The 24772-nt window shown below is 40.2% G+C and overlaps 1 protein-coding gene across 11 annotated transcripts in view; it reads left to right on the top strand.

Moving 5' to 3' along the window:
* The window catches only part of CACNA1D (calcium voltage-gated channel subunit alpha1 D), a 336560-nt gene that overhangs the window by 265313 nt on the left and 46475 nt on the right, over positions 1-24772 (top strand). For all 11 annotated transcript variants that reach the window (XM_048857868.2, XM_048857867.2, XM_075130346.1 and 8 more), the window contains 8 exons: positions 1209-1274; positions 2295-2386; positions 7325-7484; positions 8901-9028; positions 9144-9240; positions 11430-11532; positions 12418-12519; positions 18096-18226. In XM_048857868.2, coding sequence (XP_048713825.1) covers positions 1209-1274; positions 2295-2386; positions 7325-7484; positions 8901-9028; positions 9144-9240; positions 11430-11532; positions 12418-12519; positions 18096-18226 — 879 coding nt within the window. The remainder of the gene's footprint in view (positions 1-1208; positions 1275-2294; positions 2387-7324; positions 7485-8900; positions 9029-9143; positions 9241-11429; positions 11533-12417; positions 12520-18095; positions 18227-24772) is intronic.

Below are 24772 nucleotides of genomic sequence, written 5' to 3'. Positions count from 1 at the left end.
AAATCCTGGCCCCACTGAAGTCAATAAAAGCTTTGCTATTGACTTCAGTGCAGCCAGGATTTTACCCTTAGTCTTGTAATCTTAGTTTTTACAATGAGATCTATAAGGATCAGAGTACTTATTCTAGAAGTGACTTTGTAATTCTAAAAATGGCTTTTCATACAATTGCACAATAGGTTATGTATGACATATTTATGTAGACTATGTTCACCTACAGCATACATAACTAAAGATAGATGCTTACTAGTGCTTGTTGGGATCAAAAATTCTCAGAGGGATATGAACATGTCTTCAAATGCTTTAATTTTGTGATTATGTAAATGAGGTATTTACCTCTTTAACAGATAGATGTCTAAGGTCCTGAAACTGCAAACACTTATGCACATGAAATCAGTCGAACTACTGGCATGTATAATATTAAGTGTTTATGTTTTTGGAGAATCTGGAGCTAACTGTAGTTAAAATAAAATAGAACTGATGTTTTGAAATAAAGAAATATCTTTCTGGCAGAAATAATCTGAAATATCTATTATTTGGTTGTAATATGCTGGTTCTGAAGAGTGGAATTGCCATCCATGCCACAGAAGTGCATATATTACATGTCAGTTCAGATTCTGCCCCCTCCTGTGGCTACTCTACATTGCTTAGACAGAGCAAAGTGGCCTAATCTGTCTCTAAGGAACTAGCTGAGAGTTCCCCTAGCATAGGGTAGCTCTCACCTTGAGTAAACTCCCTCTTCCACCCCAGCATAGGGGTGTATCTTGGGGGAGGGCATGTTATGGTTGGGAGGGCTTTTGCCAGCAGGAGAGATTCTGGCAAAATCTCTATAAATGGGCTATAAACTCTAAAAATGTCCCCATTGTACATGGAAGAGTATTAAGTGATTTGAGCTCTTTTCCGACATTTTAATAATTTGTACAAAAACTAAAATCTTGGATAAATCTGTATAGAAGGGCTAAATTTTTTTTTTTAAAAAAAAAGCTCCATAAATTAAAATTATTAAAAAATAATAAATTTATTTGGACATAAGCTTTCATGGGCTAGAACCCACTATTGAAGTGGGTTCTAGCCCACGAAAGCTTATGCCCAATAAATTTGTTATTCTCTAAGGTGCCACAAGGACTCCTCATTGTTTTTGCTGATATAGACTAACACGGCTACCCCTCTGAAACCTAAAAATTAATAGAAGGCTTTTCCCATTGTTTTAGGCTCTGCCATATGTTGCTCTTCTGATAGCTATGCTGTTTTTCATCTATGCTGTTATTGGAATGCAGGTAATTATGAGTAATTTGCCCCTGAAAATGAGTATGTTGCCATATTCCTGCTGATGGACTGTTCTTTCCCATGACACTGGGGTTTTGCCCATGCTAATAAAGACATTAGGCTAGATCTGTGTGCTAGAATGATCCCCATGTAAATTCCTGTGTCCCCAAAGGGTATAAGAGTTTGGCACAGCCCAGGAAAGAGGGAAGTCTCCACAGTTAGGCTGGGGTGAGGAACATCCTATATGGAGTGGCTTTCCTTTCTAATTCTCCCCTTTTCCCCATCATTCACCAGAATGGGACAGATGCCCTTATGATTTTTAATCTGACATTATGCATATAGAGCATAATAATATTAATCTTCCTAAAATAGGTAGGATAATGGTCTCTAATATACTGTAATATCACATACATATATAATACAATATAATATAATATCTGAAATACTGTATTGGGAAAGGAAGGCTGGTCAAGTGGTCAAGCACTGGGCTTGAACTCAGGAGTTCTCGATTCAATTCCCTGTGCTGCCACTGACTGACTATATGACTTTGGGCAAATTTCTTAAACTCTCTGTGCCTCAGTTCCCTGCTCTGTGTCTGTCTTGTCTATTTAGATTGCACAGTCTTTAATAGAGGGATTATATTTTACTATGAGTATATGCAACACTAAGCACAAATGGGATCTTAATCTCAGTTGTGACCACTAGGTGCTAGTGTAATATAAATAATAAAGATAACATAATCTGACCCAGCACACAGGAGGATGCATAAAATGTGTAATAATAGATTCAGTGATGTTGCACCAAATATTTAAATATCTATTCATGCAATATTTACTGCATGTTGTCAGATTTGCATTATTACCATGGAAGAAGTGAAGAAATCAGACGAAAAGCAATTATCATATTTGTAAAACTGTTTTTCACACATAGAGATGCTAATTTAAACTGCTGGATTATGGCCACTGTTCATTTAGACAAAATTATGTAGAATGGAATCAAAAATAATATTGGATCCCGACTTCTGCTTGCAGGTATTTGGTAAAGTTGCCATGAGGGACAATAACCAAATTAACAGAAACAACAATTTTCAGACTTTTCCCCAAGCAGTCCTGCTTTTGTTCAGGTAAATATATTTTAATCTTTGCTTTTATTAGCGCCTACGGGTTCTTAAACTGACATTTGGAAGACTCTTCTAGCTTGTGTAATGTCAGTTTGCTTAAAATCTGTTTGAAAGTTACAAGTAATTTAGTGTGACGGTATGTAATCCTTTCTGCCATACTTTCTACTGTTCACTGGCACAGAATAGTCTTAAGAGTGTACAAGGTGTACAGAAGAATAACCTAAAGTCACTCAGTCTGTTAAGAGAGCTACCATGAATAATATCTAATGGGAAATGTATTGTAATTTTCTTGATGCATTAAGGGCTGGAATATACCTGTCCCAAGCCTGAATGTGCAAGGGATAGAGAGGGTGAAAGGAGACTTGGCCTCCATTGGGCCCCTCATACACAGGGGCCAAGCACAGTGGGGACATGATGACTTCACTTGCTGTGATCCACTGTTGTGACTAGCCTCTGCTAAGGGTAAGGGGACTGCGTGCTGAATCCTCTTTTACAGTGTCAATGCAGCTGTGTTTGACAGGAACACCAGGGGGATTGAGTATCCCTAAAACGGAATGCCTTCTGTGGGGATCCAGTTCTGCACTACTCCAATGTAGGACTGTCGCTTCATGCCACAATTTCACCCTAAGGATTTTGATCACAAAAAAGTCAACAAAAGATTTTTCAATATGTTGGATGTACTCAAGTACTGATATTTCCATGGTGTTACCTAATTAACTTTGAACAATGAAGGTCCTTTGTTATCTTATCTTATCAAGAGATAAGGAACATCCAAATTATTAGATAAAAATGTCATGTGGCAGTAGTTCAGATACAATATCTAATGTGACATTTCCTGATCAAACGCTGTTTGCTAAAATGCTTCAGACAATAAGAGGAACCTTCTTTCTGTTTTAATTCAAATTGCTTAAAAAATTGAGGACCAAGTCAAGACCTCAAGTGAGGTGAAGGGTCCCAAGTTTATTTGTGCTAATCTACAATCTGCACTGGAAATCACCAGCCACAAGTCATGCCAATTAACTCAGTGAAGCCCAGAACCACACTTGCCAGGAGGGAAATGAAAAACACCACAAAGCAGTTTGGCAGTTCTGTATTGTGGGAAAAAATCCCTCAGAACCCATGTCAGGATTCCTTCCCCACTCTGAACTCTAGGGTACAGATGTGGGGACTCACATGAAAGACCCCCTAAGCTTATTTTTATCAGTTTAGGTTAAAAACTTCCCCAAGGTACAAACTTTGCCTTGGCCTTGAACAGTATGCTGCCACCACCAAGCATTTTAAACAAAGAACAGGGAAAGAGCCCACTTGGAGACATCTTTCCCCAAAATATCCCCCCAAGCCCTACACCCCCTTTCCTGGGGAAGGCTTGATAATAATCCTCACCAATTTGTACAGGTGAACACAGACCCAAACCCTTGGATCTTAAGAATAATGAAAACTCAATCAGGTTCCTAAAATAAGAATTTTATTTAAAGAAAAGGTAAAAGAATCACCTCTGTAAAATCAGGATGGAAAATACTTCACAGGGTATTCAGATTCAAAACACAGAGGATTCCCCCTCTGGGCAAAACCTTAAAGTTACAGAAAACGGGAATAAACCTCCCTCTTAACACAGGCAAAATTCACATAAAACAAAAGATAAACTAATCCGCCTTGCCTGGCTTACCTATACTGGTTGCAATATTGGAGACTTGGATTAGGATGGGTTGGAGAAGATGGATTTCTGTCTGGCCTCTCTCAGTCCCAAGAGAGAACAAACATGTAAACAAAGAGCACAAACAAAAGCCTTTCCCCCCCAAGATTTGAAAGTATCTTGTTCCCTTATTGGTCCTTTGGGTCAGGTGCCAGCCAGGTTAGCTGAGCTTCTTAACCTTTTACAGGTAACAGGATGTTGCCTCTGGGCAGGAGGGATTTTATAGCACTGTATACAGAAAGGTGGTTACCCTTCGCTTTATATTTATGACAACCCACAAGGGTGATTGGCCACCCTCGTGACAAATCATCTAAAGCAGAGGTTTACAAACTCTGGGACATCCCCCATAGGGGGCACTGAGGAACGTTCAAGGGGGCAAGAGGTGATGTTAGGCAGCTCGGGTTTCAGCTCTGCATGGTGGGGCTCAGGAGGGAGCACCACCTCCACCCCCGATTCACCTCAGTGGGGCACCCAGCCTATGGGTCAGTGTCAACATCCACCGCAGCTGTGCCGATTTACACTGCCAGCAGCCTCCATGCCCAGCGCTGGCTCTGCCCTCGGAGACTGTTGCATGTGCCTTCCCCCACCCTGAAAACCCAAGTTGCATGGGGCAGGAGGTATTGTGTCTATTTTTCTCTGGGTTGTGGCGGTGCTCAGCTCAAAATCTGTAATTGTAATTCAAAGCGGGGGCTCAGCTCAAAAAGTTTGAAAACTGCTGATCTAAAGGGAGGTGAAAGGAAAGCTGGAAAAGGGTGTCTCACACTGGCAGCCCAAGCCTGCGAAGCCACTTCTGAACCCCAGCTAGGAGTGAGTGGATCCAGATTGATGTACTGCTTGAGGACTCTAATGGCAATGGGATGGGTAGGCACAAAAGTGTACCCCCTTGTCAGCATGCAACTCCCCCCTCAACAAAGTGTGGCTCTGTCCTCACCTGAATAAATTGGGTGAAGACAAGAAGGATGTTCCCCTCACCTGCAAGCCCTTTAACCCAAAGTGGGTATCTCAGTTGCTGTCTGGCCCCATCAAAGCCACACTCAGGTTAGCAAATTTGGGCAAATAACAATAACAATTGTTAACACATTTATGTTACTCGAAATTCAACAGATCCATGGGATGGTGGTTTTAGTCTCCTTTTGCACTATTAAATAATAGAAAATCTTTGCTAATCTAATACATTTATCCAAATATTCTATTTTTCACCTTTCCATTTATATTGTAACACTTTTGACCTCTATGGGTTATTAACCAAGCTTTGGTCTCTGTTCTGACTTAATTTTTTCATCTCTTTTATTTACCCCATGTACTTTTGAGGTTACAGATGTGCTACAGCACACTAAAAGGGAGCAGGGTGGCCTCAGTTACAGCCATGCAACCCCCCCCCCCCCAGGTATTGATTGGGATTCCATTGGTATAAGTGAATGGAGAATATGATCCATCAAGAAAACAACATATTTTAAAGCAAATTACCAACAGATGGGCATTTTGGTAGGCCTGCCATAAATAAACCACGTTTACAGGCATAAATCAAAAAATGTACTCACAAACAAATTACTTGGCATGCAGGTACTTTAGGCACAGTCAGTTACCTTTATGCACTTTGCACACACAAATATGTGTTTGCCTCCTCCCCCTTTGGAAAATGTTAATCGGCTATAATAAGAGTATGTATAATGAACACTGTATATGGTGTCCTGCCAGAAAGAGTCAGCTTCTTCCAGCCTTATCCTCTGTCTCCTCATTCAGGGTGCTTCTCTTCTGCCAATCCTGAACACTAAAGTACAACAAACTCCTTCACCACAGTAGTATGTATGGAGAGAAGCAAGTGACACATTAGAAACAAAAATAACCGAACGAGGGGTCCACTCCTACAAACTCAGCTTGGCATAGTGCTTCCAACTATAAGTATGTCCCTTCAGACTTCAGTGAGACTACTCAAGGTAGTCAGCCTTTAGGTTGACCAGTTCCTATCCACCACACCAGTCCCTCAAAGGTTCTGGAACTCATGTTGCTTATAGATAGAGATGATCAATTTTCCCTCAAAAACCAAGTGTTCTACTTCAGTCCTCCCATAACTGTCCCTGTAGGGGCAGTTCTATGGACCACTAGTAGGTGGGTCACACAGTTGCCTCTTGTTTACCCTAGGGACCTCTTGGGTTCAGAAACCTGACTTCTGGGGAGGAACAGCCAAACAGCACGGGCTTCCAAATTTGTATACAGTATTTCATTAACTAAACTAAATAACTAAGCAAAAGCATAAAATACATATGGAAAAAAAAGTGGGTTAGTATCAAATTAATCTAATTATCAGGTTGATTCAATTATAGCTAATAAACCAATAATTGCTCAGAAGCACTATGTAATGATTTGTAATGGCAGCAACGCTTAGCCTCAAAAGGAAGAGGATATTATAGAACTCAGTCCCAGCCTCATGAGCTATTTCAGTTCCAGCCAAAGAGGGTCGGATCCCTGCTGGGTTGAAGCTAATGGGAAGACCACAGCTTTGATGTTGATTAAGACACCTGCCGACATTACCAGTGGTTAGGTGATAGCCAATCTCTTCTATCTCCTCCAACTCCAATACAGGGACACCATGAAACAGTCCAGTACAACTCAAGATGACACAGCTTATTGCATTTCATATTCAAATGACAAATTTAGGTGAAAATAACAATTTTTCAGGATTTAACATGCAACTCCTAACCCACAACATATATTTCTGTGTGATCTTTTAGGGTATTTTCAACTCTTTTAGCTGCAGGTGTGATTCCCAGCTCAAGCTAGCATGCTAAAAATAGACTGTAGCTGTGGCAGCATGAACAGTAGGGTGGGCTAGTTGCCCAGGCAATGTTTGCAGAGTCTCAGATGGGTACACACTTGGAGCAGCTAGCCCATTCCACCGCCCACACTGCTGCGGCTCCGTTCTGTTTTTTGTTTGCTAACTCATTGAGAGCTAGTGCAAGCACGTCTTCTCAAGCTGGAAATCACGTCCCCAGGTGGAACGCAGACATACTTTTAGACAGCAAGGTTTTTTCTGGATATTGAAACACTATCCCACAGGCACCATTCTCAAATAAATTCTGTGGGTTCTAGCTGCACACACAAACGCACACACACACACACATCCCACACTATACACTACACTACCAGCCCTCTTCTGGAGTTAAAAACTAGTGCTAGAATGCTAATGGAGAGCTCATTTTGAAACAATAATTTTTGATGGATCTTGTCTTGTTTGTGCCCTAATAAAGGTGTGCGACTGGAGAAGCATGGCAGGAAATCATGCTGGCTTGTTTGCCTGGAAAACGCTGTGATCCAGAATCTGATTATAGTCCAGGAGAAGAATTCACATGTGGAAGCAACTTTGCAATTATTTATTTCATCAGTTTTTACATGCTTTGTGCATTTTTGGTGAGTCCAGTTAGTGTCCACAAACACAAGTGAGTTTTAGCATTTTGATTGGACAATAAGCTAACAACAAAAACCCAGATCCACAATCCAGTTTGTAAAATATTTTTTTCAGCGTTATATGTTTCAAAAGGACACCCAAGTCCTTTAGTTCAAACTAAAGGCCCAATCCTACCAGCAGTTATAGTTACTCCAGCGTGAAGTCCCATTGACGTCAATCTTGCCATATGTGCAGGAGTAGCAGTTTGCAGGATTGGGTCCCAAGATATATGAAATATGCTATGATAATTTATCATTATTGTTGATTTGTACTATATCATACCATCTAGGAGTCCTGTTCACTTACCAGGACTCCATTGTGCTAGGTGCAGTACAAACACAGAACAAAAAGTCCCTGGCTCCAAGAGTTTATAGTCTAAGTATCAGACAAGAGACAACAGATACAGATAGACTGACGGGAGTATGAGGAGACACTGAGAGAATCTCTGCCATGCAGCTAGGAGTGAACCTTCCAGCCCAGGTAGACAGAGTTGAGCTAGTGGTGCTTGAGCTAATCCTCTAAAAATCGCAGTATGGGCACTGCAGCCTGGGCTGGAGCTCAGCTCTCAAGCCCACCTGGCCTCCTAGACTTGAGGGCCCAAGCTCCAGCCTGAGCTGCAACATCTATAAGGCTATTTTTAATGTGCTAGCTACGGTCCCACTAGTGTGAGTCTGTCTGCCTAGGCTGGAATCCCAGCTGCAGTCTAGACTTAACCTGAGACAATATTGTCAGCATAATAGGCTGTGATATCAGCTCACAAGCAGGCTAACCATTGTCAAGATTTTTGTACCTCATGGCAAAGTAGATTTTTAAGGAGGGTTTTAAACAAGGATAATGAGATGGATTTCTAAGGGTTTATTAGAAGCTTCTCCCTGGCATGATGGTCAGCCTGGGATAAGGAACAAGGATGCTTGTTTGAAAATGTAACAGTTGGATGATAGAGGCTGACAAAATGGGCCAATCAGAGGCAGGAGTCGACCTTCAGTACTGAATGAGAGATGCTAAGCAGAGTGAGAATAGGTCATGAAGGGCCTTGAAAGTGATGCCAAATAGTTTTTGAGAAGATAGAGAAGAGAGAGCTGGTAGAAGGATTCAGAGAGAGAGGTGACATGGTCAAAGCAACTGGAAATGATAATTTAAAAATTATCTACGCAGCAGTATTCTGAATGGATAGCAGCAGGACAAGATTGCATATGTTATGTCAATATAAATAATAATAATATCATATTTGCTGGAGAAAGTTTAATATTTATCAAATCTTGTATCCACTGATACTATTTAACCAGCTTGAATTCTAACTCTGCTGAAAGTTAAGTTATTTCATATAAACACATATGTCAGCAAAATGAAGGCAAATATAAATTTTGAATTGTTTTTAGATTATCAATCTGTTTGTGGCTGTCATCATGGACAACTTTGATTATTTGACACGTGACTGGTCTATTCTGGGTCCACATCATTTGGATGAATTCAAAAGAATATGGTCAGAATATGATCCTGAAGCAAAGTAAGTTTGATCATTTCTCTGCCCAAATATCCCTAATGAATATATAAAAGTAAAGTGTTAAAGACTTTCTTCAGAGGCACATATAAATGTGACAACTGGTACGTATTTTTTGTAGGGGAAGAATAAAGCATCTTGATGTAGTTACGTTGCTGCGACGCATTCAGCCTCCACTTGGTTTTGGCAAATTATGCCCCCACAGAGTGGCGTGCAAGGTAGGTCTTAAAATAAGTTCCCCTTGTTGTTTTTCTCCATAGTTCATAATTTTACTGCATTACCACGATAATGCTGTCCAGTTTCATGGGTGGGGGAAATGGTCCCTCTGATAAGCTCTCATTCACCACCGAATTACTCCAGTTTTGCACTGGGTTTATTCTGCCCACTCAAATCAGTTTGTTATTTCAGTGAATTGATTTCAGTGTAGTTATACCAACATAAAGCACTTTAGGATTAAAGAAGTGGCTGTATAAATGTATCATTATTCTATTTTCATTATCATAGTTTATGTGTATTTCCAAGAAACTGGCTAAAACATCATTTTACCAACGAAATACAAAACAATATGTTTTTTTTCTTCAATAAACCTTCAGTCAAACGTCATTTGTGCTACTTAACTATGTACCTACAAGAGACCATAGCAGCTCTTATACTTGGCAGTGAATCTTGGGTTTTGCTATGGAGAAATAGTCTCTTTTAGAGGGCAAGCCAGCTTTTACTTAATGTTTACTTTTTTTTAACTTAGTGATTGCAAGTGGCCTTGCATGTATGACATAAGCTCATTTCCCCAGGATGCCTTTTTGCTACCTGCATTCAGAAGGAGAGAAGTCAGATTTACAAAACCCCTGCAGTTTTTCTGAACATGTTAAACATCTACTTGTGATAAAAATGGTTCTGTTTTCATTTTACATTCTTTAGGAATTATTTCACAGAGAAAAATTCTCAGAAATTCCATTTTCAGGCCTACACACAAGTGTAGGAGAGAGCACTCCATCCCTCAATTTGTTAATCAAGGGTTGGAGTTCTGCACGGGGGCCTGAAACTAGTGGGTATGTACTTGGCATGGCTAAGCTATGCTTCCACTGCCGCTACTCATGCCACAGTGTCTCCGCTGCTATTTATACTCTGGCTAGCTTGAGGAGAGCTAGCGCAAGCATGTGTGCGCGAGCAGAGGAATCGCATCCCCAGCTCGGAGTGTGGACATGGTACTACACTAGAACAGAGGAAATATCAATTAGATAGGAAAAAATTCTGATAGATCAAATAGCGTAATTTTATCAAGCTCACTGAGGCACTTCTGTGAGAGAGATTACTGCTTAAAATGCTGATGGTGATAGAGTAGATGACAATTCAAGTCTCATGCAGAGCCATTCCCTAGTTGAATCAGGAGGTCCTTTCCAGATTGATTCAACATAGTTATTACTGATTTTCCAGTTATGCTGGATTACTTAATTAAATGAGTCTGAGATGCGTGATACTGTGTAAAGCACTCCTGGAAAATGTACTAGCATTTGCAAGTCAGTTTTGATGATGTGGCTCTTGGGTGGGCATACACATGAATACGAACAACTGAGAAAAGCTAGCTGCTGACAACAGTGAGCCAAATTCTCTCATGCAGTGCAGCTGTTTTGTGCAGCACTACTGGCACAATCTGGCCCTAAAGTTGTCAAAACTGTCCCTGAGAGGATCTCCTCAATACAGGGGATCCCCGGTGGCAAAGAGCCAGCACAGAGGCTCTTGCACCACTGCACCAACCCCCACCCCATTGCTGGCCTAGCAGGGACCAGGAGGCATGGCCAGAGGGAAAGCTGTGTAACTAGAACTCCCCTGCACTACTCTGATCCCCAGCTGCTTTTATTGGTCTCCTGGGGCTGTTAGCAGCTGGCGTAAGCTAGAGCAGACCTCAAATTCCTTTAGCTCAATGCCAGAGGTCTGGTGCTGCAGAGGCAGCAGGATCAGGAACATATGCTTTTGCATACACAAAGCTACATTTACACCACACTGCCCAACCTTTCTGCTGTGTGCAGTTCAGCCTTCACCAAGGTCCTGGCCCGATGTCTGCAAAGGGGCTTAGTGACTAAAATATGAAAACCACCGAACATTTTCAGCTCCTCTGGAAAAAATTGTGTTATTAATATCATCTATAAATTGTACACAGCTGAGATGGATCTTTGGAATGCCATGGTTCATTTCTGGTGTCAAGCAAAAATGCTCTCTTGCAGAGCTGTAGCCTGTTTATCAGCTAAGGGATATGATTTTTTTTCCACATACCTTGTCAGGTGTTATTCTTTTCATATATGTCAGCTTTTTAGATAAATGAAGATAATTAAACATTGTTGTCCAAATATATTCCCTCAAGAATTCATTTTTTAAAAAGATTCATTTGTTTTCTTTTTTCCACGTACAGAGGTTAGTAGCCATGAACATGCCTCTGAACAGTGACGGAACAGTTATGTTCAATGCTACTTTATTTGCCTTGGTTAGAACTGCGCTGAAGATCAAAACAGAAGGTAAGATAATATCTGTGAAAATGACACTTTGTGTGTCAAAATATGTGGTGAAGAAAAGTTCAGGAGATGTGATATTCTGCATAATTCCTTCTTGCCGGACACCAGCAAGCCTGATACTGGTTTTGGATTGAGGGCTATATTCCCAAATGGCTGGAGTGTTCTTTTCTGGTTCTGCGGTTAGAAATTGCATGAGAGTGCTGAGGTACAGGGAGACCTTGGAAACCGTTACAGACCTATATTTGGTGAGATAAGGACACTGGCATATACTGTGGAGGCTGAATCTGAGTGGGTTTAGCAGACTTTTATTACTGTGCATTAAGAGAAAACATTACAAGTTTCAAGAAATGATTTGTGATAACTATACCCTTAAACAACTTCACTCTGTTCTGTCATTTACTGTCTCAGTCTCCTTTTTCCTTCTAATTTTTTATTTTTCTATGTATTTTATTACTTATTGCTCTCCATCCTCTGGTGGCTCCTCCATTCCCCAGAAGACTTCATGCTCCATTGCCCATAACAAGCTGCTTAGAATAAGCCTCTGTATGTAGCATTGTGTGGCAGATCCATATGCTGAGCTCAGAGAAGGGAATCCTACTACCCAAGCTAGTCAATGCTTCTGGCTGCAACCTGCATGCTAACCTGGAGAAGGTCCCTTTCACTGTGTATTTTTGTTAGAATTTGCATACATTTAAATGAATAACTCAATCTCCCTAATTTCTCCTGGATCTCAGTGTATTTTGCACCCTTGTGAGCCATTTTGGTTTTTTTTCTTTAAACTAAACAATTCAATGTAAAGACTAAAGAATCATTAATTCCAGCACTAACTGAAATGTAATTGTTTTCTAAGTTATGTGTAGCATAATCATTTTGTCTGTCTCTCTACAGGTAACCTAGAACAGGCAAATGAAGAACTTAGAGCAGTTATAAAGAAAATCTGGAAGAAAACCAGCATGAAGCTCCTTGATCAAGTTGTCCCTCCAGCTGGCGGTTAGTGGGATAAACTTTACAATAAACTATGAGCAAAATCAGAACTTTGTCATTAACCAACAGCAAACTATAATGCCAAAATAAATATATCAGATATTATATTTTGTTATGTTAGATAATATAATGGCAGGATGATCAAAAGAGGAAACAGAAAAGAGAGGTTTTCTGTTAATTTTCTTTCTTGCAAAAATATCTTTAATTAATTGAAATAAAATTGATTTCAGTGCATTCAGCAGAACATATATTTTGTACTAATTAAGCTTAACATTATATTTTTGTTTATATTCTTTTATATTTTGAATATTTCTGGGAGAAAACTGAAACCTTTCTATTTCCTGTTTAAAAAATAACATCTTGCTATATTTATTAAGCCAAAAGGCTCAAATCTTCACTCTGTTACCCTCATTTAAATTCAGAGCAATTCCACTGTCTGCAGACAGTGGAGTTGGTCCACATTTACACAAGCATAACTGAGATTGGAATATGGGTCAAAATAAATAGATTTTTAAATTCCACTGATTTCAGTACGTTGGCAAGAACTACAAGGCATGTATGTTACTTGTTATTACGTACTGTAAAATGACACGTCAAATCTTTTGTTATATATTTATATATAAATATATTATATATATATATATAGCTTTTCTTTACAATATATACATGCATAGTAATATCCTGTAGGGTTAGGTGACTGTTTTTGACTTGCTTTTTCAAGTTTTAAAGGTGCAGGATCTGTTGCACAGTATCATCCATACCAGTAATACATCCAGACATCCAAGATACAGATCCATTGTAATCATCTGGTATGTTTTGTAGCTTACTGTACTTTCAAGACTGATCAGACTCAGGTTTGGAAGCAGACTCAAGATCCCAGACCCGATGGTGGTGGAGGCTGATCTCTCTCTGAAGGTGACATTCTCAGTCTCTAGGGGAGAGAGAGCATGCTGGCTGCACTGCTCTTCGGCATGACTCAAGAAGCAGCATTAGCTTTAGCGCTGGAGGGAGCCACTTGCTACTGGTGTGGTGGCTGCCAGCTAAAAGTGGGGATGATGCCAAAAATGTAGACAATTTGGCTACCAAAAGGGGAACTGATACTGCACATTTAAAACAACTTTTTGTGTGTGTTCTACTCTATTCTTTTTAGCCTTACACCTGAGTGCTTGCATGGCATATATGAATTGCTTTGTTACTGTTGTAACTATGTGCTTGAGCTTTTTCTGCAGCCTCTGTTCCTTTCAACTATCAGTCTTTCAGAATATTCTGAAGCAATTCTGTTTTAGGGTGGTGGCATGGAATTAGTGTTGCCTCTTGCCTCTTTATTCCCCTACATTTTTATTGAAATATGGATGCATGCTTCAGAATAGCTAGCTGTGCCTGCATAAATTAATCTCATAGAGAATCTTTAAAGATTATATTCTTAGAATTAATCTTCTACAGTTGCACTATAGTTCACCGTTTAAACTTTGGTTTCATTTCATTGCTGATTACAAGCTGTATATTAACTTTCGGTTATACTAAAATCCATTGCTAGTACCATAATACTTACTTCAAAAATGTAGTTCTTCAGTGTAGGTAGGACAGAAGATAAAAAATTTGGACCATCATTAAAACTGTAGAAAACAGATTGTCTCCAAAGATTTACAACAGTATAGTACAAATATAAGACCATGTGACCAAGTTCTTTTTCCAGTCACTTGACAAGATCAAATCTTTCTGTTTCAGTCCTGTTTTGTTTCCTTGCAGAGCCTAGTCAGTATGATTTAGATGAGTAAGTGAAATACAGAAATCAATGGTATCTTAGCTTACTGAAAGGAGAAAAGAGAAATACAGCTATTTTACATTCATATCTGCTATGAATGTAAAATAGTTAGTATACAACATAAAATAGTTCTTACTGAAACAGTATTCAATAGAAAAATAAGAGATAGCAATACAAAAGTTGATGTTTAAGTAACAATCTGTAAGTGAATAAGTCTTTAATCAAATATGAGCAAAGTATCTCGGTTCAGTATCAAAATCTGTTACATCAATGGTATTTAAATTGGCCAATCTATTATTTTTTTCTGCAGTATTTTTTTGTTGTGTTGATGCAGGCTAGATCTTTTCAGATACTTACATATGCAGTATGCCTGCACAACAGGATCAGAACCAGTCAATTCCCTGATTGACAGAATGGAAATAAATCAAATTACATTTTTTCTGAGCTATACATAGATGCAATATAAAAAAATTAAATAAATATTTACTAGCACAAATTAAATTACAAATTACTGTAAACAGATTTCATTAAATCATTAGTAATTAACAACTGATTTCAGCTCAAGAAAGTCCCTTGCAAAAGACAAAATATTAGATGTTTGCTGTGTTTAGCATGAATTAATGTTCTTAATGTAAGAGAATCTAGGGCGGAAGACATACCCAAGACCCACTAAGGTCCATCTCCTTTCTGGAAAAGGAATTTTCCTCTGATTTCCCCCATCCTTTGCCTCCAAGCCTATTCAATCTCATTTAACACTTTCTGCCTTCTTTAAAAATATGTTCCATGTAAATAATTTCTTTTGCTCTCCTTTTAGCTGTAATTAAAATCTCTCTGTGGTGTGATCACTTCTACTTAGCTGCTTCCCTGCCTATACATCTCTAGTCATGTGTGTTACTCAAAAACAAAGTCAAGAATTACTTCCTTTGGCCCAGTCTCAAATTTTCTGTGCCCAGGTCTCCATATACAACTGACTGTGCCTGCAAAAGCATGTGTGCATCCCTTTTGCATGCACACACTAACATTTACATAAACAAATTAGGCAGCTGGGAACTCAGTCTGTCTAATTTGCACAGAAAAAGTGGGTGTATGCCAGTGCTGGTAGGCACACAAAGCTGCAGTGCAAAAGTGGTTGTGCAGCATCATGGACTGGCTTGAGGCATGCTGTCAGTGTGGCCCATAGTGTATGTGATACAATGTCTGATTTCTACTCATTTGTTCTTTTCACAAACCATTTCATATATTATTTCCTTAAGAGCTCTGTTCAAACACTGGAGAGGAAATAATATTAAGGATGGGGAAAGACTTATGTTGGGAGCCGGAGCAAGGACATATTTCAAGAAGTAATGGTCTTAATTAAACTAAAGAAGAAAGGTTGAGATTAGATGACTTTCAGGGAAATCTTCCTAACATTCAAAACAGAACAATGAGTCAGTTGAACAGCTGCCAAGAGTGATGACAGGTACAACAAAGGAAGTGTTCACACAGAGATTAACTAACTTCAGAGAGTCTAGGAAAAACATTCTGCCTTAGGACCTGATCCTGTGCAGTGATGAGCTCTTCCTGTGGGGCGCTGAGCCCCCTCCATTCCCGCTGTAGCCAGTGGGAGTTTGGGAGGCTCAGTACCTTTAAGGAGGCATCAGCACTTGGCAAGAGCAGGCCCAATGATGCTACATTGAATGCTACGGTTGAACAGACTGGGCTCCCAACCCAAGCCACTTTAAACAAATTAGCAATAGTTTTTTCCTTACTGTCCTTTGATACTTTTAAAGGCACATAAAATAAAAAGCAGCTCCAAATATATCCTTACTGTATTTCCACTGAACTCAATGGTGTTCTGTCTGGGGTGAATTTGGCCCACATCAGACTTTACTGTCACCGATATTTATTGGTCTGAAAGGAGCTTATTTTGAACAGTAGATAATTAAAGAATTCAGTTTGAGAACGATGCTGCTATAAATATAAAAATGTCATCATAATGGATTTAATTCTGTACTGCTTTTTAAAAAGGACATTGTAGTTACTGAAACTAACTACAGAAACAGACCATCAAAATGAAATATTATGTGCACTTACAGTAGCATTATTAAAAGGAGTAAATTAATTAAACTTAAATTCTTAAAAGATGCCATATTATAGGTAGCAGTGGATCCAGTTAACCTGTTGGATCTCTCAGGACATGAGATAACATATAATGCAAAGTCAAAGGGAGACTCAATTTGAATCAAAGTGATACTGTATGACATGATACAAAAAAAGACAGAAGAGCATTTGAAATGTGTGTAATATACAATCCACAATATGTTTCCCAGCAAACGTATGTTACAGTGTGTCTAGACATAGTATTTAGTGTTCATATAGTCTTTCTAAATTCAGCCAATAGAAGTCACAGTTGTGTCTACTAACCCAGATCCTGAGAGGTATTAAGTACTTGTCTTTCACAATGAGGTCAATAGAAGTTACAGATACTTAGCACCCGTCAGGATTTGGCCTACTAACAGCAAAGTAGACTTTGGCACCACCAATATTCTAAAACACATCAGTTCCCCTTGAGGAATAATACTGTGTTAATTAGCAGCCGCATTGCAAACAGCTTTATCAGTATGTTAAAAATATCAAGAGAGAAGGCAACAAACAAATAAGGCAGCAAACTTCACTCTAAAAGTAAGTCCAGGAAAGTAAAGAATACCCAACATGGAATATTTTTAAGCAATAAGATGTCCATAGCTCTCTAATATGTATTCCTTACTAGGACATCAAAAGTCCATATTTGGGTGCTCAAACTGGCCTTTGGTCTCATAAAATAAGCATATACATAGTTAAGTGTGAGCTGAGAACTTGAATGTGGGATCTGGCTATCTTATTAAGGCAACTGTATTTGAAGACTGGGCTTTCCATATAAAAGTGTGGTATGGTTCACAAAACCGACTCTGTAAAAATTGCTCATTTTTATTCTGCTCACCAAATGACAATATCTTCTGAATTATAGCTAGATAATTAACTGGCAAAACATACCTTTACTTTTATTAGCATTTCAGAGTCAATATGCTGCTATAGGAAACATTATGTTCTGCCTCATACATACTACTATTGTCATATGCTAGCCAATGAGCAAATTCTTACTCAAACAAGATTCTCAATTAATTAATTTATTTATTTATTAATTTTGAATTTATGAGGGCTGTGGGATTTGTCCCTAAATTCTCATTTCAGAATTTTTGTTGCTGGTTGGCAATAATAAGCAGATATAACGCTGCCTGAAAGGTGCTCAGATACTATGCTGATGGAGCATTAGTACAGGAACTACAAAGACAGTTAAATAGATTTGAGACCACTTTGATGGTGCAGTTCAAAAAATTGTATTTTGATATGTTAACTGTGCAAATTTGGTTTGGTAGGAAGTAACTGAGCAAGAATAAATTAAAAACAGGACATTTCATTTTTATATAGTCAATCTTCTGAGCATATTCAGTTTCTGTAGCTCTGATTTTAATAAATTTGTTCAAAGTAATCAAAGCCAGTAATTCAACTCCTGTGCAGATACTAACGTGTTTATGATTTAATTAAAAAGTTACCTGCTAGAACTTAGTAAAATATTCTGTTTTCTTCTACATTAAGGACTACTTCACTGAATTCTAATATTGAGCTAGACTGTCTGCTAAAATATTGCTTTATGCTAGGTTTAGGCTATCTTATGAAAAGGGGAAAGCATAGTGCTTGTTGCACCCATCACATTTGTTTTCCTGAATCAGATCTGAGTGTTTAGGCTATTGGTGAAATGTGCTGACTTGGGAGAGATCTGTCTGGTCTGTTCATTTAGATGATGAGGTAACCGTGGGGAAGTTCTATGCCACCTTCCTGATACAGGACTACTTTAGGAAATTCAAGAAACGCAAAGAACAAGGACTGGTGGGGAAACATCCAGCGAAGAACACCACAATCGCTCTACAGGTGAATTTGTTTTTACATTTTAACTAACCATTTTGTAAGCTTATTTGAAATAGCAGGTAGATGACTGTTGATGATTGGGTAGTACCTCAAGGATTTTATTTAACTGACACTTTGGGTCCTTCGTTCATCAAAACATAAGAAGTAGGTTTTCTGTCTATAACAAGGTAAGTGCAAAATGTCTTTCTTGGTGTGCTACTAAAACAGTAGCAAGCAGTTATATAAAAACTGCTTAAGTTTAATAGGTTCATTGCAGAAATATGAGACAAAGCTGATAATAAGTCAGCTGAAATGAAGTGTCACTTCTGAGCTGTCATTTTCCTTCTCTTCTTCATGCCACTTTCTTTTAAGCTACTGGTTTTTTTGCTTGTGTTTCTGTAATGTCCTAGGGCAGGAACTCTTAAATATTTTCATAGTATGCACCATCTCTTAATGGACAGATTATCTTAAGGAACAACCTTCTCTCCCATGACTTGTCCAATTCCTTTCCCACAGATAATCACATATGCCATCTCCTCTCCTGTTTACAATTATATAACGTCACTTTGGCAATTGTGTATATGGAAAATAAATATTTGCAAAGTACTTTTGTCTGACTTTTAATGCAATTTAGCAAGCGAAAACAAGGAGAGACAGTTCCATTTGATCAGCCAGCTCTCCACAAACCACCAGCAAGTGGTCTATGGACTACTGGTCCACAGATTATAGTTTGTAAACTTCTGCCCTAGGAAGATGCCTTCTAGATTAGTGAACTGGGCTTTGAAACAAAAGGCTACATTTGTAAGACCCCCAGTTGTTACACTTTTCCCAGTTTATGTTGGATCAGGACTTTTCTGACATTCAATTAATGCTAGGTAAATCTCCATATAGTTTAAACAGGTTTAATAAGAGTGATAACTTCTTATTTTGATCTTGAATTTTAGTACACTAGCCTGAGAAGCAGTTGATAACAGTTTCCACCAGGGAGTATTTTAACATGGGTCACATATTGTTTTCTTGAGAACTAGATGCTGATTTCCAAGTTGACATACAGGTAGGAGAGGCAGCACAGACCGACATTCACTATAGCACCTGGGAAGTTGACATATGAAAATAGGACATGTCAGGGCAGCAAGATCTTGTATTTGCATATCAGAGGAGAGATGAAATACTGGGAGATTGAGAAGAGATAAAAACAAAAACAGTGGAGTTCGGGTTGGGAGAAAAATGAAAGGTATCAGAGAGGCCTGGGAGAGATCAAATAGGAAGGTGAGTGGAGGAGGAGAAACCTGGGAGATGGTGGGCCTAACTCTGAGCAATTTTATGCCATCTGCAGCCCCCCTAACTTCAGTGAGATTGTGTGGTTGTAAGTCTTATCAGAACGTCTCCCAGCACAAAGGAGAGGGGCTTAAACAAGATGAAAGACAGCAAGGGAGCAGGACCATCTCCCCAACTGTGGGCAGTCCTACCCACTGTCTAAATCTAACTATGTCAATATTAGCCAACCACAGTGTATTAGCTAACCACAGTGTATTATGATCAGTAAGAAAAGTAGAATGGAATAATAGATTCAAAATTATTCTTCTCTCATGGTTGCAACATACCCCTCTGTTTTTTCCTTTCTTTTATCTGGCAAACCACTGTGGAGAGAGACATACAGCATTCAGATTTCATGGAACTGCTCAGTACTGTACAGTTATCGAAATTCTGTAAATAACACATCTCCTGCCCTGCTTGTCAGCTTGGACATCCTGACACTAGCAAAATTCCTCTACTTCACTGTTGCAGTGACAAAATTATACATGTAAATTTTACATTTTCAGTTTACAAAATCTTTCTCTAAATCAAATGGACTTGAACATGTCAGTCTGTCCACGTTTGAGCTGTGGGTGCGACTTCCAGCTCCATAATCCCCTTACCTCTCATCAAGCTAGTACACTAAAAATAGGCTGTAACTGCAGAAACGTGAGCTGCAGGAGAGGTTAACCATCCTGAGTACATGCCTGTCTGACATCCTGTGCAGGTACTCAGGGCTTGCAGTACCACGGCTAAATTCTGGTTTTAGCATGGAAGGTTTATGAGAGTTAGTGTAAGTGTGTCTCCTTGAGCTGGGAATCACATCCACAGCTCCAAGTGTAGACATGCCCTCGGGTAGCATAGCTTACTTCTTATGGCCCTTACTTACTACTGGGGACCCTGTTACTGGTCTGACTACTGGAAATCTTTAAAGTGGAAATCTTAACACCTACAGGCTCAGAAATTAGCTCACCTTACAAAAAAAAATGTTTATTTCCTCCTGATCCTAAAATATCTATCAGCCCTCCAGAGTGAGAGCTACCGCACCGTTAAAATGGCAAATACTTGCAGGGCTCTGGGTTTACTACCTGGATTGGGTGTGCACATGTTCCACCCACATGCATGCGTCAGCTCTAGGTAGTCCCTCTATTATGCCTGCTTACTTTGACCATGAGAGGGTATTTCAGGATGACAGGATGGTGTTCCCCCTGCTGTGTGTTTGGACATGTGATAGCTGATAGCATAAAGCACTGAGTGAGTTTTCAAGCCACAGTACCAAATTCACAGGTGGCGCGTATAATAGGCCAACTCTCCCCTGGCACAGCTGCTGCCAACCTGCTGCCGAATACCTGGGTTTTGGTGGCCACGCCTGCCCTCTGCCTCTTCCTGTCCCTTCCAGTTCCTCCTCTTCTCCACTCCACTCCCCCATCTCCGGAGGTCCCTGCTGCTCACTGCATCCGTCCTCTCCTCCACCCCCTGCCCGCTGCTTGCCTGGTCCCTGTGGGTGGTGAGGGCCTCGCAGAGGAGTGGGGGGGAGGAGTGAAGGGACACAGCAAGTGACAGGTGGTGGGGACCTTGCGGGGGAAGAGCGGGAGGAGAGGAGGAATGTGGCGAGCAGCAGCAGGGGGAGCTGAGTGAGAAGGGTGCAGGGTCTGGGGCTGAGTGGGGGTGGATGTGGGCGGAAGAGGCGGACAGGGAGCTAGCGTCACCAAGGGGAAGCTTCACCCACTGCCCATGATCAAAATTCTCCATTCTAATTTAATAAGAGATCAAATAATTAGTAGAAAAAACACTGTTTCCAAGTAGGAATGGACTTTTCTGTTTATTGTTACTTTACTTGCAGCAAATTGCTCAAATGTGGGGATTAAAAAATGAGGAAATAGATAGGACAGAATTACTCTTTCTGTTGCCTTCATACCAGTGGGTCTCAGCACACAATAGCTGAAAAATCGGCCCATGATGCTTCTCCCCTCATATACCTGCAAATAATTGTGGGATTTGGGGCACGGCATGATTTTTTGGAACATTTTTGACCATTCTGTGATGAGGCAACTGGTGCTGCTGGATGGTAGGGGCCACTTCTATCTGTCTCTCCCTGCCCCATGTTTCCCCTCTGCCTGCCTCCAAATTCTATCTGCTTCCCCAGGCCCACCTCAGATCACCTCTCCCAAAATGGAAGCTTAAATGTTATTAAGCATGCATATCAGTGTCTCTTAGACTGCATAATTTAGGGACACACCACTACCATCAAACTTGTGTTTAAACTATCTAAAGAGATTTAGTTGAATGGTGTGTGTGTAGGGTTTATAATTCTAGGCCTGTGAGTTATACCTGAGAAACTATAATTATTACACAAAGAGGTGTTTTTATTTTTCCCCACAAGCCTCACATCTTATAAAAGAATTTTTGCAAGTTTCCCCAGTAAATAGATTAAAATAATGAAAGTAGCCAGCATACAATATCACTTTGACTCAACTCTAGTGCCCTTGGTGGCACTGTTTTTGCAACGTATACCACACTTCCATGATAAACTGTATATGTGCTTTATGTAATAATGATAATAGTCTTACATATGGAGAATCACTTGCAGCCGAATGGATTGCCAGATGATTTATGTATTTTTCTAAACCATACGAAAGGTACATATATTCCTTTACCTACTACTGCAATGCAATCACCCCTGTGCTGAAAGATGGCAAGTGGTTAGCAGTGCCATAAGGTAATACAGAATGGCTTGCAAGGGGGGGAGGGATAGCTCAGTGGTTTGAGCATTGGCCTGCTAAAGCCAGGGTTGTGAGTTCAATCGTTGAGGGGGCCATTTGGGATCTGGGGCAAAAATTGGGAATTGGTCCTGCTTTGAGCAGGGGGTTGGACTAGATGACCTCCTGAGGTCCCTTCCAACCCGGATATTCTATGATTCTATGACAGGAAGTGAAGAATACCACCGCCAGTCCAGTGCTGAATTTGTAGTGAAAGAGGTGCCGGGGCTAAAGCAATTACATACTTTCATAACTAATGCAGCAAACCCAGAAGTGCCAGGGCTATGAACTATCAAGCCCATAGGTGCTGGGGCTATGAACTGCCAAATCTAGAGGGGCCGGGGCTATACACTGCCAAGCCCAGAGGAGCTGGGACAGCCCTGGCAAGCCCTGGCACAAATTAAGCACTGCTCTAGTCACTGAAGTAACTTTGAGAGGTGAGGTTGCTCACTAAAGTTGCGATGGAACAGAGTGTAAGAAAGCCTTTGAAGTACTCCCTTATTTTGATCAAGGCTTTCCTACAACTGCATCCTATTGTTCATGTAATGTAACCCTTCATTTTAGAACTCTGGTTAATTTACATGTACAGATACTCAGGGGAGGTATGTTGGTCATCTCCTGCATTTTTTGAAAAGACATGACTTTGTGGGAGACTGTGCCTGGCCTCTGCATGGGTGCACCAGGGAGAGAGGATGCAAGGAGCTTCCCCCTCCTGTTGCACACCTACACAGGGGCCGTTCTTTATGGCAATCTGTGTGATCAGTGCTGCCATTGGTCCTGGTCTTTCCATAGAGCAACTTCGTGGGCATGACTGAACTTCCACTATAGTCAGTGCTGGTCATTACATTGACTTCAGTGAGCTGTTGAGTGGGGAATACTCTCTTGGCATTCCTTGAACTTCCAGGAGGGACTGGCCTCTGTTCTTCGCTCAGTGCAGTATGTGCCTAAAAGGCAAAATATTAGCCAAATTCTGCACTTCATTACACCCAATCCAACTTATTGACGCCAGTGGGGTAGCAAGGTCTGCGGGTAGAATTTGGCTTACTAGTTGCTGGTAATCACCAGTAGGGCTGTTAGGGCATGTCTACACTTACTTCCGGAGTGATCGATCCAGCGGGAGTCAATTTATCGCGTCTAGTGAAGACCCAATAAATCAACCACCAAGCGCTCACCCATTGATGCTGGAGAGAGAAGCGTAGGCGACGTCGACAGGGGCGCCGCAGCAGTAGACCTACCACAGTGAAGACACCGTGGTAAGTAGTTCTAAGTACGTCGACTTCAGCTACGCTATTTTCGTAGCTGAAGTTGCGTAACTTAGACCGACTTAGCTCACCGCCCCACCCCCAAGTGTAGACCAGGCCTGAGTTGTACATTTTTTCACAAAGAATGCCATAGCCTTTTTAGTACGACTAGCAAAAGGAAAGCAAAATGTTCACATTGCATTTTTGAAATCACACATGCTGAAGTACTGTAGTAACTCTTGCTAAAAACATGCAAAATGCAACTTTTTTTATTTCAAATGTCAAGTGTTAACCCAAGAGCAAAACCATCTATCACCAGTAGGGCTGCAGGCAACCAACAAAATATTATGGTGAACCTGTTCAAAGGCAGCTGACAGAGAAAATAAAAAAGGACAGAGTTGATGACGTCCAGTTATCTCTAGGAGAAAATCATCAATTAAGTCAGTGAAATTTGTGTGTCAGATCTGGTCTTAAAACTCTTCTCCCATTGGAAAGCATTAACTTACCTTACCCCCTTCTGTTGCTTTTCTGCTACAACCCTTTTTACACTCTTTCAAATGTAAATTAACCTCATTTTACACATCTATTTAATGCCAAATTGATGCAAACATCTCTATTTTGCTATGACATCCATTTTATGACTCATTACACCCATTGTAAAAAGAAAAGGAGTACTTGTGGCACCTTAGAGACTAACCAATTTATTTGAGCATGAGCTTTCGTGAGCTACAGCTCACTTCATCAGATGTTTACCGTGGAAACTGCAGCAGACTTTATATACACACAGAAATCATGAAACAATACCTCCTCCCACCCCACTGTCCTGCTGGTAATAGCTTATCTAAAGTGATCAACAGGTGGGCCATTTCCAGCACAAATCCAGGTTTTCTCACCCTCCACCCCCCCACACAAATTCACTCTCCTGCTGGTGCTAGCCCATCCAAAGTGACAACTCTTTACATAATCAAGTCGGGCTATTTCCTGCATAGATCAAGGTTTTCTCACATCCCCCCCACCCCCATACACACACAAACTCACTCTCCTGCTGGTAATAGCTCATCTAAACTGACCATTCTCCAGGTTTAAATCCAAGTTAAACCAGAACATCTGGGGGGGGGGGGGGTAGGAAAAAACAAGAGGAAACAGGCTACCTTGCATAATGACTTAGCCACTCCCAGTCTCTATTTAAGCCTAAATTAATAGTATCCAATTTGCAAATGAATTCCAATTCAGCAGTTTCTCGCTGGAGTCTGGATTTGAAGTTTTTTTGTTTT

The sequence above is a fragment of the Caretta caretta genome, chromosome 7 (genome assembly GCF_965140235.1).
Source record: "Caretta caretta isolate rCarCar2 chromosome 7, rCarCar1.hap1, whole genome shotgun sequence".
Taxonomy (NCBI): domain Eukaryota; kingdom Metazoa; phylum Chordata; order Testudines; family Cheloniidae; genus Caretta; species Caretta caretta.
The sequence above is the reverse complement of the archived record's forward strand: the minus strand, read 5'-3'. Positions and strand labels throughout refer to the sequence as shown.